The following is an 18,534-nucleotide window of genomic DNA, read 5'->3' as shown; positions in this document are numbered from 1 at the left end:
TTTGTTAAGAATTTATCTGCCCGTTAAACATTTTAAATAATTCACCAGTGTAACCATTTAGGTTTGGCATTTTGTCAGAATTATCGGTAGAATCTGTAGCAATGTTACTTCTCTCATTCCTGATATTATTTATGTCTTTTTCATTCATCAGTCTGGCTAAAGGTTTGTCAATTTTGTTGATCTAAAAGAACTAGCTTCTAATTTTACTTATTTTCTCAATTGATTTCTATTGCATAATTTCTTCTTTAATCTTTGTCCTTTCATTTGTGCACCTTGTGTTTCAATTGCTATTATTTTTCTAGAATAGGTTGGAAGCTAAAGTCACTGACTTGAGTCCTTTCCTTTTCTAATACAGACATTTATTGATATAAATGTCCCTAAAAGTACTTGCTTTAGCTGATTCCTACAAATTTTGATAATTTGTCTTCATTTGCATTTAGTTCAATATATTTTTACATTTCTTATTTTTATATTAAAATGATTTGTCTTTAAAGTGAATTTCTGATTCAGTATATCCTATATATTAAAAGGCTAATATGCAAATAGACCAAACGGAATGGTCAGTCGCTATGATGCGCACTGACCACCAGGGAGCACTCAATGCAGGAGCAGCCCCCTGGTGGTCAGTGTGCTCCCCAGAAGCCAGTCTCATGGCTGGTGAGCGCAGCAGCAGTGGCGGGAGCCTCTCCTGCCTCCATGGCAGTGCTAAGGATGTCCCGCAGGGAATGGGCCTGTCGTCAGACATTCCCCATGGATTCCAGGACCCCCCCCCCCCCCCCAGTGCACACATCTCATGCACTGGGCCTCTAGTAGTTGGATAAAAGACAGTCTAATAAGAGCACCTGATAATTTAGACTTATGTAATTATTGATAATGCTGTTTAAGTTTTCCATCTTACAAGTTATTTTTTGTCCTATTTTTTGTTCCCCTTTTTTCTTTTCCTTCCTTCTTTTGGATTATTTTTATGGCTATATGTTACTATTTTTGTTGGTTTATTAGTTTTAACTGCTCTTCTTTTTGTGATTGCTTTAGGTTTTACATTATACATTTTTATCATAGACTACTTTCAAGTAATATTGTCATCAGACATTTTGCTTTACTTATGTGTCAACCATACAATAGCTTATCATTTTTGCTTTAAATAGTAAATTAACCTTTAGAGATAAAGTAAGAAAAAAATCCTTCATTTGTTCACATATACACAATTTTTGGTGCTCTTCATTCATTTGAATAGAAGATTTCTATCTGTTACCACTTTCCTTCTGACTAAGGGCATTCTTTAACATTTCCTTATGATGAATTCCTTTAGTGTTTATAGTTCTAAAAAGTTTTAATATTTCATTTTAATTTTTGAAAGATGTTTTTGCTGGGTATAGAATTCTAAGTTGGGTATTTTCTTTTGGTATTTGAAAGAGGTTGCTCCACTATCTCTGACATTATTTTTGTTCCTCTGAGCTTTTGACTTTTGCTGCTTAAGCATTTTCTTTTGTCACTGGTTTTAAGAAATTTGATTATGATGTGCTTTGGTGTTATTTCTTGTGCTTGAGGTTCATTGAGTTTCGTGGGTCTTATCTGCTTTCCTCTTTCAGGGATCATGGTCCCATTCTGTGTAATGTCCATTATTTGAAAAGTACTTCACATATTTTGTCTCTTTAAAAAATTTTAGATGGATAAACTCAATCCCTATTATTTCATCTTGGTAAGAGGCAAACATTTAATTTCAGGTTTTCCATATATAAAGATTTTGCTTGTACTTATTTAGCTTTTAAATTCTATGACAAAAAATGTTTCATCTATACACATAAAGTTACTAAAATTGTTTTATTTATCCCTCTTCTTTCAATAAACATCAAGTGAATGTACAGAAAAAGACAACAGAAAAAATATTAATGAATTTAAATAAAGCATATAGGCAAAACACACTTATGTTTTCTAAGTCTGTTTGATAATGGTATATAAGGAAACTTGTTACAAGTCATAATGCTTTCATAATCTGCCAGGAAAAAAAAATCACAGTAGCACCCTTTTATGCTTCAATACAAATGTATTCTCTGAGACACAATAGGAAAAAGGAGTATTTCTGTTTTTATTCCTTGAAGTAGTTATTAGTATGTTTATACTTATTAAAAAATATCCTTAAAAATTTCCATTGCTTTGGAAAACCATAAAGTTAGTAAGCTAACTCAATTTCTTTTTTATTTTAGTATTTTCATCTCAAAAGTCAAAATTGGACAGGAGTAATATATAAAAGGTACATAGTTTACATCTTTGGGACAGGAGACTACAAGAAGGTAAACAAGCCAATAACCTGCCTAATCTTATATGATTAAAACTCCAGATCACAACAGGTAGATGTACACATCCATCTATTGTCAAAGAGGTATAAATCCTTTTGACAATTACACACTTTTTAAATTTGATGGTAAGGTCAATAATATAAAAATGTTAAATACTGCACACAAAGGATTAGAGAAAGTTAATGATATAAACCACAAAAAGACATCCACACTTCTCATTTGGGAGAAAATGAACTGCAATAATACAGTAATATTTAGTATCTACTATGAAATTTTCACTGATTATCAGTTGAATCGTGTTCATTAAAACTTTGTAGTATAATTTTGCTTATTACTAATTCATGAGATAATTAGTAAATATGCAGCGCTGGTCAAATCTTTCAAATCCTTACAGGTTTTCATAGGTAAAGTGAAGTCTGCTAAGTTTGCTAAAAAAAAAACAAAAACAAAAAAACACATCAAAAAACAAAAAAACCAACCCAGAATAGAGATTTGTTAGAAGTACAATCCAATAACATAAACGCAATAGATAAAAGATAATTTGTGCAATTCAAAATTCCAACAAATTGTCATATCAAGTGTAAAAATAATAAATAGTAGTCATATTTGACTTCATTAAGTTAACAAAATAATTAGTAAACAACCTTGTGTTTTATTAGTTGTTTAGAAACACCAATTGCCATTTTAAAATTACTTTTTCCATAAAAATAGAATGCGTATCAAACTCTTTAATCCCAAAAACATCCAAAAAAATTGGAAAGGCAAATGTTAATCAAAAAATATATGTTAAAAAAGGTGATTTTAAAACACCCATAACCTATTTTTTTGCACAATTGTCTTATGAAAAAGGGCACTTAGTGTCTATCTAAAGCTTTCAGAAAAATAAAGATCCTACTTACTTTCCTATAGGCAAATTATACATTGTACAGCTTTTAATATAAAAATATAAATATTTTTGACAGAGAGAATGAAATAGTGGTTGGTGTAAAATCCCATCACCCTTTTACTTGAAATTTTTTCCCAGAGGCCATAAAAAACAACACCGATTCCATGTAGTTCTATGTTGCCAAAAACTTCCCAAATTAAAAACATTAAGGTATTCAGTGTAGTTTCAAAAGTGGGCTCGCAGTCTTTTGTTTTCTTCTCGTAGTCTTTCAATTTCAGCCACTAAACCTTCATTTACTGAGTATCTTTCCAATAAAGAGTGCATTTCATTCTAGAAAAGGACAAAAATTCTTTTTAAATTACTTGGCATGTCACATTTATTTGGCATGTTTTACATACTGTCAGCTATCATTTCTCTCATGTTCAATTAACTAGCTAAATGATATTCCTCAGACTTAACCACTCTTACTGCTTTGTTAATGTAAATGAAAGACCACTAGTAAAACTTACATATTTGGGAAGCCTATAGTTGCACATGCGAGGAGCTTTTTGCATACTTATTAAAGAAAAAAAGTTGTAAAAAGTTGCCTTAAATATTAAAGGTTAAGAAGAAGGCTGAAAGGTAACCCACAGAATTAAAGAACATATTTTCAAATCATATATTTGATAGGGACTTGTATCCAGAACATATAAAGAAGATGGCCAAAGAAAATGGCCAAAATGACCAATAAGCACATAAAAATGTACACCATCATTAGTAATCAGGGAAATGAAAATCAAAACTGTAACGAGGTATCACCTCATGCCTACTAGGAGAGTTATAACAAAATCAGGTAACAGAAGTATTGGCAAGGATGTGGAGAAACTGGGACCCTCAGGCATTTTTGGTAGAAATATGAAAGGTACAGCCACTTTGGAAAACACTTTGCTCAAAATGTTAAGCATAGAGTTACCATATGATAACTTACATTTTTTGAATTTTCACAAAATTAAAAATACCAACTTTTGTACAATGTAATCAGCTATGTAATAAGCATGGTTTTCTGCAGGAGGACTCGGTGGGGATGTGTGGAGAAGCATGGGACCTGGTTGGAAAGTCTGTAAGGAAGATTCTCTGAAAGGCCTCCAAACAAGTCTGAGCCCCCAGGTGTTTTACTGGAATCTTTCTATTTAGACTTCAAAACGTCCTTGCTTAAGGGACACTACAGAATCATGTGTCTTCTCAAGGATGCTTACCCTGCTGATAGTGAGGGTAATAGTTAATTTTAGTTCAAGCTGTTGTTACAATAAAAGCCTAAGGAGGCAGGCAAATTGGGGTTGTTTTGGTGCCTCCTACCAAGCAGCCCCTTAGCCTCTCTTTCATGGGGAGGTGTCTTTCATGGGAGGGTGGGGGGGAATAAAAGTGACTAGTTAAAATATTTTACTTTTTAAATTTCTAAAACTCCTTGTTTATTTATCATAGGAACTAGATATAACCAAGTAACAACTATATCGCCCTTTAATGGATTTTGCAGATCCACAACTCTACACTCACTTAAAATAACATTTGTCATACATACCAACTGCATGTGAAACTGTTTAATCATCTCCACTTGCAAATTCACAATATCCCTATGACATGCTTCTCTAGGGAAGAATATAAAATACTTGTCAGAATTGTAACAGTTTTACCAACTCTATATCATTCAAGAAACTACTTAAGCTTTCTCATTTTTCAAATTATTGTATGTTAACAATTATTATTACACTAATAAAAATACCAATGCACCTAGTACTTATTTATTATGTGTTAGGCACTTTTTCGTACTTTAAATGTAAGAACTTATTTAAGCTTCACCACCAATTATAATTATTATCTCCTTTTTACTAATAAAGTAACTGAGCCACAGAGCTGTTATAACTTATCCAAAGTCACACAGCCAGTAAATAGCAGAGCTAAAATATAAACCCAGGCTATCTACTTCCACTATACTATACTACATTCCTTAATATAGAAATTATCAAGACACAGGTTTATATTATAATGAAATACAGACAATATACTAGGTTATAATGTTTTAACTATTATCCATGTTTTAGCCATTAAAAAATACATCTAGATAAAATAGGAAGGTGTTATTTGGGTGGTTATAACATAGTTTATTCAATAAAATGCTATTAATTCATGCTTACAAAAGAATACATGAAAAACATGAAATATAATAATAAAAGAAAACAGTCACCCACCATACAATTTCTAAGCTAGAACAGTACCAAAATCATAGAAACTTCCTGCATGCTCCTCTCTGATTCCACCACTTAACTCTTGGGAGAAGCCCAAGAAAGACGACAATACTACTCTGGTGAATTTTGCTTAAGCAAAAAAATGCTTTACAAGTACATTTGTATAACATAGAATCTCTCTCCACTGAGTACATTTCAATTTGCTTGCTTTGAGCATTACAAAAAGAGTACCATATACTATGTAGTCTTGAGTAGTGTACCTTTAGAAAATAATCCAGTATCACATTTTCAAGATTCATGATCTATATATCTGTGGTTCACTGATTTATACTGATGTGTACATGCTCCTGTCAACCGGCATTGGGTTGTTTACAAGTTTTACGGTTACTACCTGAAGTCATCCAATGTTTCCTGTATCATGTTCTGAATAAAACGGATTTGAACAGATGTCAACGGTGCATTTGGCCGATTATTTCCAATGGTATCAGCTATTTTTTCCGACAGTGAACTGGCAACTCCAGCAGTGACAGAGGATGCTAACTTTGGATCTAAAACAAAATAATGAAGAAAATAATAGTCAACTTGGACTAAGAGTCATCAAACATTTCTAAGTAAGATCTGGCATGAGAAAACTTGAAAAACTCAAAGACCAGTGTTCCTATAACATTTAGCAAAATGCACTGTTTGGAATACAAATCTTAAACTTTCTATGATATTATTTCTAATAGTCATTTATCTATATATATGAATTGCCACTGACTAATGTAGTAACATATGACAGAAGAACTGATCTTGAAGAATCTCTAAACCTCTTATAAGAGATGAATGTGACAAGCTTCAGCACAAACTAGATAAACCAACAGAGTACATGAGTAAAGCAGTGCTACAGGCAAAGCCCCAGAGTTTAAGCTAATGCAATGTATCCATAGAAACCTTAAGGTAAAACACAGATATCTATATAAAAGAGTTGCTTCTACATAAAGAGTTGTTTTTGTATGGATAACACTTATAGCTGAACCTAATATCCCTTTAAGTGTGAATCAAGTTTTTAGGGTCTGTGGTATTAACTCTACGAATATGACTTTAATATGGGGGGAGAAAAAGATACTAATATAAAATAGTATTGAATGTCAACTGTAATTGACAAATCAAAAATAACATTAAAAAATACAGTTGGAATCAACATCTTTGTAAATAAATCTTCATCTTAATTTTAAAAAAGATAATTTTAGGTAACTGACCCATTTTCACAGGGTTCTACAACCATATTCCTATCTGTACAACAATATATCAAGACACCTACAGATGAGATCAAAAATGAAATTCACACCAAGAGTGTCAAATAAATGTGGTTATATTTAATCATTCATGTACATTTTATTGTCTTCTAGTAAGAGGGTTACGCTAGAGAAATGTCATAAATTTTAAACTCCTTGAACATTTAAACTCTTTGAACATTTAAAATTTTGTCTGTGATCACTCCTTTCAAGTTAAATAGTGAGGGTTTCCAACTTAACACTTTGAAACATTAGAAAGTTTTATGTACTTACTTGGAGCTGAGGATCCATTGATTGTGGGTTCATACAGTAACCGGGCTTCCTTTTCTTTTTCTGGCTTTTCACATTTCTCAGGGCTTCTTGTTTGGTTAGATGATGGAGAGGTATTTAGACTTCCAGTATCAGCACCGGAGATCAACTTTGCAAACTTCACATTTAAAATAAACAATTAATATATAAATTCTGGCTTTACCCATATCATCCACATAATTTGTACCAACTTTCTTTTATCCAGTGGGTAGGGCCAGGTAAAGGGAAAATAAAAAGGGATATAGAAAGAGAAAAAAATTGCTAGGACTGGTGGCAAATAAATCAAGTTTACTAATCAAAAACTATATCAAAAATAACATGATAAAGTTCATTTACTAAGCATCGGGCTGTTGAATATAATTTAAAATAGTGACCACAGGCAAAAACAAACAACGCCCTCGCCCCCCCCCACACACACACACAAAACACCCCCAATCTCTTGTTTATAACTAGTCAGAAATATTTGAAAAATAAGTCAAAAGACATTTTGTACTTTTTGAATGTTATCTTTACAGTATCATGCTAAAAATAAATTTGAAAATAAATGGATATACTGCACAACAGATTCAGCCTTCCTAGTCACTTCCTGGTAATATTTGATCATTTTGAATCCTTTCATAATAAATTAACTTCTATATTGAGTACTGTATTATAGCACCATCAATTTACTCTAAGAATGTAATGTGGGGATAAGGACACATAAAAATAAAAACATAAAATAAAAAAATAAATTACTCTAAGACTTAGGATAATTGCCTTGACCACCAACTTGGTGCTTTCTGCCACAATGGAAATACATCTTAAAAAAAATTCAGGTATAAAATATTACTACAGACAGCTATATCAAGTTTTTTGTCTTATAAAAAAAAAAAAACAGAGTATGACATCTGTTGCTATCCTCATCACATCCAGAGATAGATTTCAAGAGTATCCTTTAGTTTTTAACACGTGACACCAAGAATGAAGAGTATTTTTCTACGTAGTGAATACACAGCGCTGTCACTAGTTAGGACAAATGCAATGGCAGCTGCCTGCTTCCTAGTGACGGTCTTCATCATGCTTGCTGGTGAGAAACACACAGTGAGCTCAGTACCACTTTCAGGCAGATACCTGTTTGAAGGAGTCTTTAGATTCCTGTTTTCCCAGATACGTTTTCTTAGGTTCAGCTGTCGGATCACGATGTTCATTTTCTTCTTTCCCGGGCGATCCCATAAAGACATTAAAGGGACTAGAATGCAATACTGAAGTGCCTGAAGCTCCTTGATTTTTTCTTGGAGGAAACACTGAGTTCAAGTGTGTTAAAAAGTCTAGGCCTGAAAAAGAGGGAAAAAGCTGTGTTTGCAGATGATGTTCTCCAATGTTGGATATTTAACAAAAGCATTTAACATGACAGACAGGCTAGTATGATGGAAAGACATGGTATTTGGATTCAGAAATCAGGTTCATTTGTCAGCTCTAGCCCTTATTTGATGCAAAAAAAAAATCGTAAAACTCCATGACTGCATTCTGATCTGCAAATCTATATATATAAAACTCTAAGCAACTGGTCAATTGTTCGACAGGTCGACCATTTGACTGCTCGCTATGACACGCACTGACCACCTGGGGAAGATGCTCAATGCAGGAGTTGCCCCCTGGTGGTCAGTGTGCTCCCACAGCAGGTGCACCACTCAATGAGCTTACCAAGTGGTCGTGGTGGCAGGCACAGCGAGGCTGTGATGAGCAGGAGCGGCGCGGTACCCAGCCTGGGCTTGGGCTCCTCCCCGGCCACCTGCCGCTTCACACACTACTATATCCTTTGGGGGATTTCGGATTGCCAGGCGGATCAGGCTGAAACCAGCAGTCCAACATTCCCCAAAGGGTCCCGGATTGCGAGAGGGTGCAGGCTAGGCTTAGGGACCCCACCGGGGCATGAAACCGTGCACTGGGCCTCTAGTATGTGAATAATGATATCTATTTCCCTGAGTGGTGAGGCTTAACGGACATATTGTATATGAAAATACTTTGAAAACTGAAAAACACAATGGACATTTTAATCAGTATTTGACAACGGAAGTGTTCATTTGTTTCACACTGTGGTATATGTCTTGGCAGGCAGCCTCTAAGAAAGCCCCTAATGATCCCTGACTTCTGGCATGGATCCATGCCCTCGAGTAATCCCCTCCCTTTGAATGTGGGTTGGACCTAGTAACTTGCTTCTAACAAAGAGAATACCTTCCAAGCTTATGTTACAAACACACTATGGTTTTCCATCTTGGGTACCCCCTCTCACTCTCCTGCTCACCAGCTCTAAGGAAAGCCAGTTGGCCCGTTGTCAGCTTCCCTGTGAAGAAGTCCACAGGGGAATAAACCGATTAATGTCTTTGCTCACAGACACATGAATGAGTTTGGAAGCAGATCTTTGCCCAGTTAAGTCTGGAGATGACTGCAGCCCTATTGACACCCTGATTAAAGCACCAAGAGACCTAAAGCCAAAGGCAATCAAGCTAAGCCATGCTTAACCCACATTTTATGAGATGATAAAGGCTGCTCTTTTAAAATTCAAAATGTTGGGGTAATTTGTTACACAGGAATCGAGAACACAATATCACAATTTTCATTAAAATACTTCTCAATAGTTCTTACCATCTCCTTTGCCTACGGACTCATCACCTCCTTTGTTAACCACAACATCTGTAAGAAAATTAGAAAATCAAATTTAAAAGACAGTAAAAAAGATGCTATAGCAACTTATAATTACTATTCATTCCCCAAAGTGTTCAAGGATAATAATTTTAAGAAGAAAATCTGAGTAACGTTAAAGCTAGTACTCACATAAACCCCCTTTCATTCTTTTAGCTTCACAGTGCAAATATAAAAAGACAATTCTATGATACTAGAAGCCCGGTACACAAAACTCGTGCATGAGTAGGGCCCCTAGGCCTGGCCTGCGATCAGGACTGATTAGGTTTCCCACCTCACCGCCTCCTGCTTCCCTGGCTCCCTCAGCACTCCACCACCACTGTGGCTGGTCACCTGCAATGTTCTGCGCCGCCCCCTGGTGGTCAGTGCACATCATAGCGAGTGATCGAACTCCCGTTCTCCGGATTGAACTCCCGAGGAGACACTTTGCATATTAGCTTTTTATATAGAGAGATAGTTACTCTAATGAGACAGCCAAGTATACTAGGAAAAGCACTGTAGTGAGAGCCAAAGGTCTGTAAGTCAGTTCTGCCTATACACTTAATAGCTTTGTGACGTTGGACAAATGTTAATACAATTAAACTTGGACAAATGTTAATACAATTAAACTTGGACAAATGTTAATATAAATAAACTAAATTAAACTTTAGTTTCTGCATCATATAAAGGGATTAATGCCCTGACCATCTCACAAGATTTTATTGAGACTCAACTGAAATAACATAAAAACATTTTGTAAGCAATACAATGCTATAAAACACATAAGGTTTTAAGGTTTTATTAAAATTTATTTCAATGGCAGAAATTTCAATGCTGTAATATTATTCATTTACCAATTACCAACCAAATATTGCTTAACTCCATTTTAATGAATAGAAAAATGGTCAAATTCATCAGAAACTCCAATGGCCAATAAATTGATTGTCATAAATGATTATCATATTAGTAGGACCATTGTGCATCTATCCTATCATATAACATATATATATATAAAAATTGCATAGCACACATGCACTTTTAAAAGTTATTAGTTTTCCCCTAACAAAAGCAGAAGTATTTAAAAGATGAATAAATTGAACCAAAAAAGATTAAGCCTTTTACCAGTCGAGTTTCATCCTTACAAATCTCTTGATAATGAAAGCAGTACTATATTTAGTATCTATGTTTTCTTCTCATTAATAATACAAAATTCTAATAAATGAAAGGCATATGGCTCATATACTAATAATATTTTTAAATAGCTAAATTAATTAAAGAGGAATTTCTTTATTTATCTGGAATACCACTAAAGAGGATTTCATTCCTAAATCAAAATCCTCCACAAAGCCCCTTCCTACAGTCTTCAACTTAATAGTTAACTCCAGGGGTTCTCAGAAGCAAAGGTCCCCAACTGGGCACTTACTTCAGAAACCTGTTTCAACTCCAGTGCAAGCCACTTTTCCCTCCTTCACCCACATCCTTCCTCTCTTTGCTCTAACTATGCAGTCTGACCTCTCTTTGTCTTGAAAGAAAGGAATCTTTCCCTTTTTCATTAGGTGGAAGATAAAGGAGTTTGACCTGGCAACTGAAGTATTTTCAGGCTAGGTAAGGCAGAAGACACTCAGTAATTCTATATAATCACGTATGTATTTGTTGTTTCTGATTATGAAATTAATTGGAGAAAATTAATGCTGGAGGATGGGAACAACCAGGGAGAGGTCAATGGGGGGAAAAGGTAAACATATAATGCAGACAATTTTGAAGTAAAAAATGAAATTTTATAAGACCATAGGCACATGTAACAATTTAAACACCCTGCTATTGTTGGCATTTAAATTCATTCCAGTTTTTCACTATTATACAGTAAACATACAAATCTTTCTGGGCTTTTCAGAATATTGTCTTAGGTAAACTTATAGAAATGGAATTATCAGGCCAAAAAGTATGAGTATTTAAACCTGCCAAAATATTCTCTAGAAATTCGCCCATATTGTTGATAATACTGCTATTAGCAGTGGAACTATCCCATTAAGGTTAATAGAATGAACATTAGTACTACAAGAACACAGCCAAACAATGGGCTTAGTTCATACAGTGTGAACAACAATGATAAATAATATTTCCATTCAACAAGCTGGCAAAGTTTTTGCTTTTTTTTTTAAATGGCAACATCTACTAGCAATGGGAAGTGTGTGTGTGTGAGATAGTTTCATACATAGTGTAAAAGGTGAGGCAATATATCACTTACCCATATTTCTCCATGAAAACATTGAATATATATATACCAATTAAATACTAATAATCACAGAAACAAATTTTTTTAAGTTAGAAAGATCTATTTTATCTATCAATATCCAAGATTTTACAAAAATTTATTAAAAAGTAAATACAAGTAAAAGATTGCCTATGAATGCAAAACTTCCTTTAAGAAACTTTTATATAAATTAAAATGTTAACTTCAGAACTATTTGCAAATTTCCCATGTGAAAATTACCAGCATATATTTTGGAATATAGTTACCTAAAATACCATGGCAAAGGAAAAAATACCATACCATCCCAGGGACTGAGAAAATGAGCAAACTGTCATCACAAGAGTTACACTGAAGCTGCTACCCACATCTCTTAGCCAGAATAAAAATGTAAGGCTACCAGCAAGAGAACATGACCCTCTGATCTGAACAGACTTACCATCTCTGATAGGTGAGAACATGTCCCCCAAACTGCTTGTTCTAGTATCATCAAGACTGGAGAAATCCTGGTTTTTTCCACTGTCTGTTTCCTTAGATAAAATATCTGTGTTGATGCTTCGAGACAAACCTTACAGAAATTAGATATAAAAATGTTAGTACACCTAAAGAAACTTATCAGAAGCGAGGTTCTAAAAATATAAAACTGAAAGCAACAAATGAACAAACAAGAAAAACAGGGGGTAAGAGATCAGCCAAATGACTTGTAACCCATGGACACAGACAGTAAGGGGGTGAGGACATGTGCTGGGGGATGGGAACAGCCGGGGAGAGGTCAATGGGGGAAAAGGAGACATATGTAATACTTTAAACAATGAAGAATTTAAATTTTTTAAAAAAGAAAAACAAACAAAAACTCATGGACACAGATAACATGGTAGTTGCCAGATGGAAGGGGGGTGGGTGGGGTATAGGGTAGTGAAGGCTTAAAGGGGTCAAACATATGGTGACCAAAGATTTGATCTGGGTGGTAAACATATAATGCAGTACATAGATGATGTGTCATAGAACAGTACATTTGAAGGAACATATAATTTTATTATAAGCAATGCCACCTCAATAAAATTAATTTTAAAATAACTTTAAAAAGAATATATGATTTTGTGAATAAATAAAAAAAATTAGCCTATTACCCATATTATTGGTAATGTTACAATTGTGAGCATTGGGGGGGGAAAGCAGAATTTAACAATGATTCATCTAACCATCACTTTCATGGAAAAAAGGGCTCCCCCAAAATCAAATAACTTATTTATTCATATGCCACCATGTTATTGTAGCCATTTTTAATTTTTTTTCTAAAATAATATACATATTTGCTTCTGTCTTAAAAGTATTCTGAACATATAACTTAGTTGATTACCTACAAATGGTAATCATAAAAAAAGTCTGTAAGGCATATGTAGCACAACGCCTAACAGATAGCAGGATTTAAGTTATGTTAGCTCTCTCCCCAATTTGCAGTGAACAGATATTTTTCCCTCTTCTTTTTCTTCACTAACAGGGGGAGCTTAACATTGCTTTACGCATTTACCACCTCAAATGACTTACTGACCTCACAATAGTTTACTAAGAGGAAGGAAACCAGCATCCCAAACTCTTAGAGCAGTGGTTCTCAACCTTCCTAATGCCACAACCCTTTAATACAGTTCCTCATGTTTCATTGTTACAAACTGAACATAATCAAAGCATAGTGATTAATGACAAAAACAATATGTAATTATATATGTGTTTTCCGATGGTCTTAGGCGACCCCTGTGAAAGGGTCGTTCGACCCCCAAAGGAGTCGCGACCCCCAGGTTGAGAGCCGCTGTTATAGAGAGTAGTAAAATAGACAATAAAAAGGCAGAGGGCTGTTTTTCATTCCTTAAATGGCTGTTCCTTCTGAAAATAGGCAGTAGTAACAAGACTGCAGAAGTTGTTTTTAATAACTAAGTCAGGACCTCTTTAGTAGAAGCAACATTAACTTTTTCTCAAACTTCGAATTTATTTTATAAGAAGCTTAAAATGATAATAGTAATAATGATGATCATGATAACAATATTATTAATCACACCATAATTATTGAGTGCCCAGCATGTGCCAAGCACTTTTGATACATTTTTCTCTGATTTTCACAATAACCCTAAAAGTTATTATCTGTGGAAGAGAAAAATGAGATACAGAATGGTTAAGAAAACTGCCCAAAGTCATCCTGGTAAGAAGTGATAGACCTGAGACTTAAACTTAATATACTCTACATGTTTCAGAGGGGGAAAAAATAGACGTATGCGTGTGTGTGTGTGTGTGTGTTTGAGAGAAAATTAGGAAGCAAATGTGGCAAAATTTATAAAATGGTGAATCTGCTGGACAGCTGAGCTCAGGAGTTCTTTATATATTATTGAAACTTTTCTGTAAGTTTGAAATTACTTCAAAATAAAATTAATGAACAGAATTTCTAACTATAGATGCAAAGAAAAAATTCATTTTGCCAGAAACTTTGCTAATCAGAAAAGAGCTGTTAATCAGTGACCTTGCAGACCCAAGTCTTCAATTCCTAATTAATGCTGTCATTGTTAAACATAGCCTCCTTATTAAAAACTAAATGAGCCCTAACCGGTGGACACATACCCAGTAGGGAGTGTGCAGGAGAGCAACTGATAAATGTTTCTCTCTCATCGATATTTCTAACTTTCTATCCCTCTCCCTTTCTCTCTGTAAAAAATCAGTAAAATATATTTAAAAAGAAAAAATAAATGAATACAGACTTCATAAAATTTACAGTAAATGAGAAAAATATTTTGTTTACTTTTTGAAAATTATGCATAAAATTGATAGCAAATTAAAATTTTAAAATAATGGAAATTTTAATATATTTAATTAAACATTTCTGGCAAACATTACTCAAAGTAATTTTCAAAAAGACTTTCTTCTTTAAAGTAGATAGCATTTATTTTTCCACGTAATATGTAATAATTTTTATGGGAGGACAATGTAGTTATTCACAGAAAATTTGTAGTGAATATACCTAAAACTTTAAGAAAACTATCCCATATTATGAATGTTAACAAATCAAATTTTTGCTTATATTTGGAAATAGTAAACTCTGACTGAAAAGGCACCAACAAATATTTTTGTCCATGTCAAGTACTGTCCTAAAAATTTAAAAAGACATGGGTGGGTACATCCATTTCTAATATTTTGAAAACATACTGGCATATGTACCATGTAGACTTTTAAAACTATCTGTTGCATGTTGACAGTGTAGTATACTTCTTAAAATAAAAACCAGAAGGTTTTTAGGAATTTAGGGAATATGATCTTTATTGCAGGCAAAGAATATATTCTACAGTAGGTATGGGGAAACTTATCATCATATTATACTTTCACAATGTCTAAATAAATTCCTCTTTAAGAAATGCTTGATTATCAACATAGAAAAAAATTATTTAAAATTGTAATATTTTCATTTATTTTTATTTAACAAACTGCTAGTATGTGGCTTAATATGAGCCAGGCACTATTTAATACTTAAATATATTCATTTCATCACTTAATTTACCTTTCATTCTAAAATATGAAATAAAAGGAGCCATTAATAGCTTTTTTTAAAAAAAAGGAAAAAACCTCAGAGATCAAATCATGACATCAAAATTGCATTCTCTACTGATTAACCTGAAGACACAATGTAAAGTCACCCAGTCTAGTTAGTATTAAGAATGAATAATTTGAGTTGACATTATGGTGTTTTTTAAGATAATCAATATTTTTTACAACAGAAGTTCAACTAAATAGACTAAGAAAAATATTTTTTTCATTAATTTTTAAAGAATTTATAGCTGATGTTAAAATGTTCACTTCTTCAATGATATTTACTAATAATTTTATTTAAATACTCGAGTGAATTTGAGTTATTGCTTCCTGAAGGAAGTATAACTATATATATTAGGGTGGAGGGGTCACTCCAAATACTATATATAAGCGCCACTTACCTGCTTTGTCTTGGGCAGCAACTGTGCCTTTCCCCACGGCTGTTGTCATGGGCTGTGGCAGAACCGTGGCCGTGGCAGTGGCTTCTCTGACAGTTCCAGAACTCTGAGCTCCCCCGCTGGTGGCACTCACAGGAACAGTCCGTTTGTTCACAGCTGAGGCCTTACTTGAAGAGTCTTTATTTAAACCTGACTGAAATGTAATGGAACATTTAAAAGCTCAGGTTTCTAATGCTCCCTACTGTTATTAATATTTTATAAATTCCCTATTAGATTAAAAATATGTATATATTTTCCTTACAAATTTGAAGCTTGCTAGTATAGCTGAGAGTTTCCCTCTGAACCAAAAAAGCCTTTTAAAATATGAAGAGGGAAATATGAGAATTAAGTATAAAATTAAAAAAAAATCTTAAAACCAAGTATCAAATGGCTTTGTACTAAAATTATATTAAATGCTTTTTATATAAAAATGATTATGATGCAAAACTACACTGTGTTTGATTGACAACATAAAATTTCTATATTCTGAGCTAGATTTATTTAGTAAAAGAAAAAATTCAGAAAGAAAATATCTTACCTTAGAAAGAGCAGTGGAGTACTGAAATACTATACATTGCACAGATGTCTTATGAGCACTGATGGTTTTAACTGGTGATTTCAACATCCTTAAATCATACTGATATATTTTCCCACGGGAGGATCCAATAGCCAAAGTGGCACCATCAGGCATGAAATCTACTGCAGTTAGAGGAGTGTCAGCCACTAAAGTTTTCACTAGCCTTTGGAAAGAGAGTAAGTCTATGTAGATATACGAATGTATACAGGTATATAAGCTTATGTGACATATAAATACCTGTAGCATATCAAACCCAAACGTACTTAGAATTGGGCAAATAGCATACACATTCCAAACATTTATTTTAAAGCATACATTTAGAATTAGAGACATTTCAGTGCAATGGCATATAAAGGAACTGCTGAACACTTCATCCTATTTTCCTATTCACTCTACATGTTCTAGAAGCAGTACCTATTTCTTTAAATAATTGTTACCTTGGCAATGAATATGACAGAATTCCTGGGTGCTACTCCACAAAAAAAAAAAAAAAAAAAAAAAAAAAAAGGGCTCTAGCTTCAGAATTAAGGAGTCTCCCAGTATTCCTTTTCCATTTGTTGACCTGCTTAAGCCTCAAGAGGACTATGACCTTTCACAGGAGAGCAGCTGCTACTTTGTTCTTAGTTCTGTATCTCCTCACCAAAAAGCTAACTAAACCCTTGTGGCTTGTTCCTCAGGAAGCAAGGAGAGAAATATGGATACCGGCCTGCTGAAGCTGAGCTCTTTATTGGAGTGTCCGATATAAGAGAGAAATGCTTTACTAACTCAGGTCTCTTAGTAAATTAGTTCAAAAAAATAGTAAAAAGAAAAAAGAATGTAAAATAAGTACCAGTAAACTTCTAATAAGGAGAGTGGGTCCTTCCTTAGTAATAACATTACCATTTTTTTACAGGATTTTTATATATTGTTAGGTATCTTAATACACCTGTAGCATTTTTGCAGCTTTTTTAAAAGCTAACCAAGCACCCTTATAAATCTAAGAAGTACAGGAAGGCACAACAAACTCAGATACTTAGATTATGTGCCCTTTAGCTCTAGACCACTGGTTCTCAACTGGAGGTCGTTTGGATGTCATAACTAGGAAAGTGCTACTGGCATCTAATGGGTAGAGGCCAAGAATGTTGCTGAATATCCCACGGTGCCCAGGGCAGTCCTTCACAACCAAGAATCACCCAGCCCAAAATGCTGGTCGTTCAGACACCCTGCTTTACATAAGGAATTAATTTTAAAGCAAATTAATCATATTTTGTTATATTTCTAAAAAGAATAATGTGCATACATGTTAAAATAAAGATATGAAATCATTAGCAGGCTATCCTTCAATGTTCACAATCCAGAAGTGCTCTAAATAAGCCAACCAGAAAAAGTCAAATACCAAAGGATTCCACTGATATGTGAATTCTAATGAACAAAATACACTAACAAACAAAATAGAAACAGATTCAATAGATACGGAGGACAGACTGACAGCTGTCAAAGGGGAGGGGGATTGGAGGACTGGGTGAAAAGGTGAAAGGTTAAGGAAAAAAACCAAAACCTCATAGGCAAGACAAAAAACAGTATGATGATTACGAGAGAAAGGCAGGGGGAAGGTACAGAGGTAGAAGAGGGAAAAGGGAGAATAAATGGTGACAAAAGACTTCACTAGAGGTGGTGAACACACAAGGCAATATACAGATGATGTATTGTAAAACTGTACACCTCACACCTATGTAATTTTATTAACCAACTAGAGGCCAGGTGCACAAAAATTTGTGCACTCGGGGGTGGGGGTCCCTCAGCCCGGCCTGTGCCCTCTCGCAGTCTGGGACCCCTCAGGGGATGACCACATGCTGGCTTAGGCCTGCTCCCCGGGGGATTGGGCCTAAGCTGGCAACCAGACATCCCTCTGGCAGCCCAGGAGCCCTCGGGGTGTCCAGCTGTGATCGGGGAACAGGCCTAAGCTGCAGTTGGACATCCTAGCACTGCCACAGAAGCAGGAGAGGTTCCCACCACTGCTGCTGCGCTCACAGCCGTCAGCCCAACTTGTAGCTGAGCAGAGCTCCTCCTG

General features: G+C 34.5%; 1 protein-coding gene across 6 annotated transcripts in view; it reads right to left on the bottom strand.

The window, feature by feature from the left end:
- Positions 1-1,802: 1,802 nt before the first annotated feature.
- NEDD1 (neural precursor cell expressed, developmentally down-regulated 1) overlaps positions 1,803-18,534 on the bottom strand; it is a 30,150-nt gene continuing 13,418 nt past the window's right edge. For all 6 annotated transcript variants that reach the window (XM_015559992.1, XM_015559993.1, XM_006757629.2 and 3 more), the window contains 9 exons: positions 16,446-16,647; positions 15,872-16,061; positions 12,343-12,471; positions 9,617-9,664; positions 8,102-8,304; positions 6,956-7,109; positions 5,797-5,953; positions 4,742-4,808; positions 1,803-3,513 (listed from right to left, as the gene is read on the bottom strand). In XM_015559992.1, coding sequence (XP_015415478.1) covers positions 3,409-3,513; positions 4,742-4,808; positions 5,797-5,953; positions 6,956-7,109; positions 8,102-8,304; positions 9,617-9,664; positions 12,343-12,471; positions 15,872-16,061; positions 16,446-16,647 — 1,255 coding nt within the window. In that variant the 3' untranslated portion in view covers positions 1,803-3,408. The remainder of the gene's footprint in view (positions 3,514-4,741; positions 4,809-5,796; positions 5,954-6,955; positions 7,110-8,101; positions 8,305-9,616; positions 9,665-12,342; positions 12,472-15,871; positions 16,062-16,445; positions 16,648-18,534) is intronic.

This window comes from Myotis davidii, unplaced genomic scaffold (genome assembly GCF_000327345.1).
Source record: "Myotis davidii unplaced genomic scaffold, ASM32734v1 scaffold13, whole genome shotgun sequence".
In the NCBI taxonomy this organism is placed as follows: domain Eukaryota; kingdom Metazoa; phylum Chordata; class Mammalia; order Chiroptera; family Vespertilionidae; genus Myotis; species Myotis davidii.
Note: the sequence above shows the minus strand (reverse complement) of the source record. Positions and strands in the feature narration are given on the sequence as shown.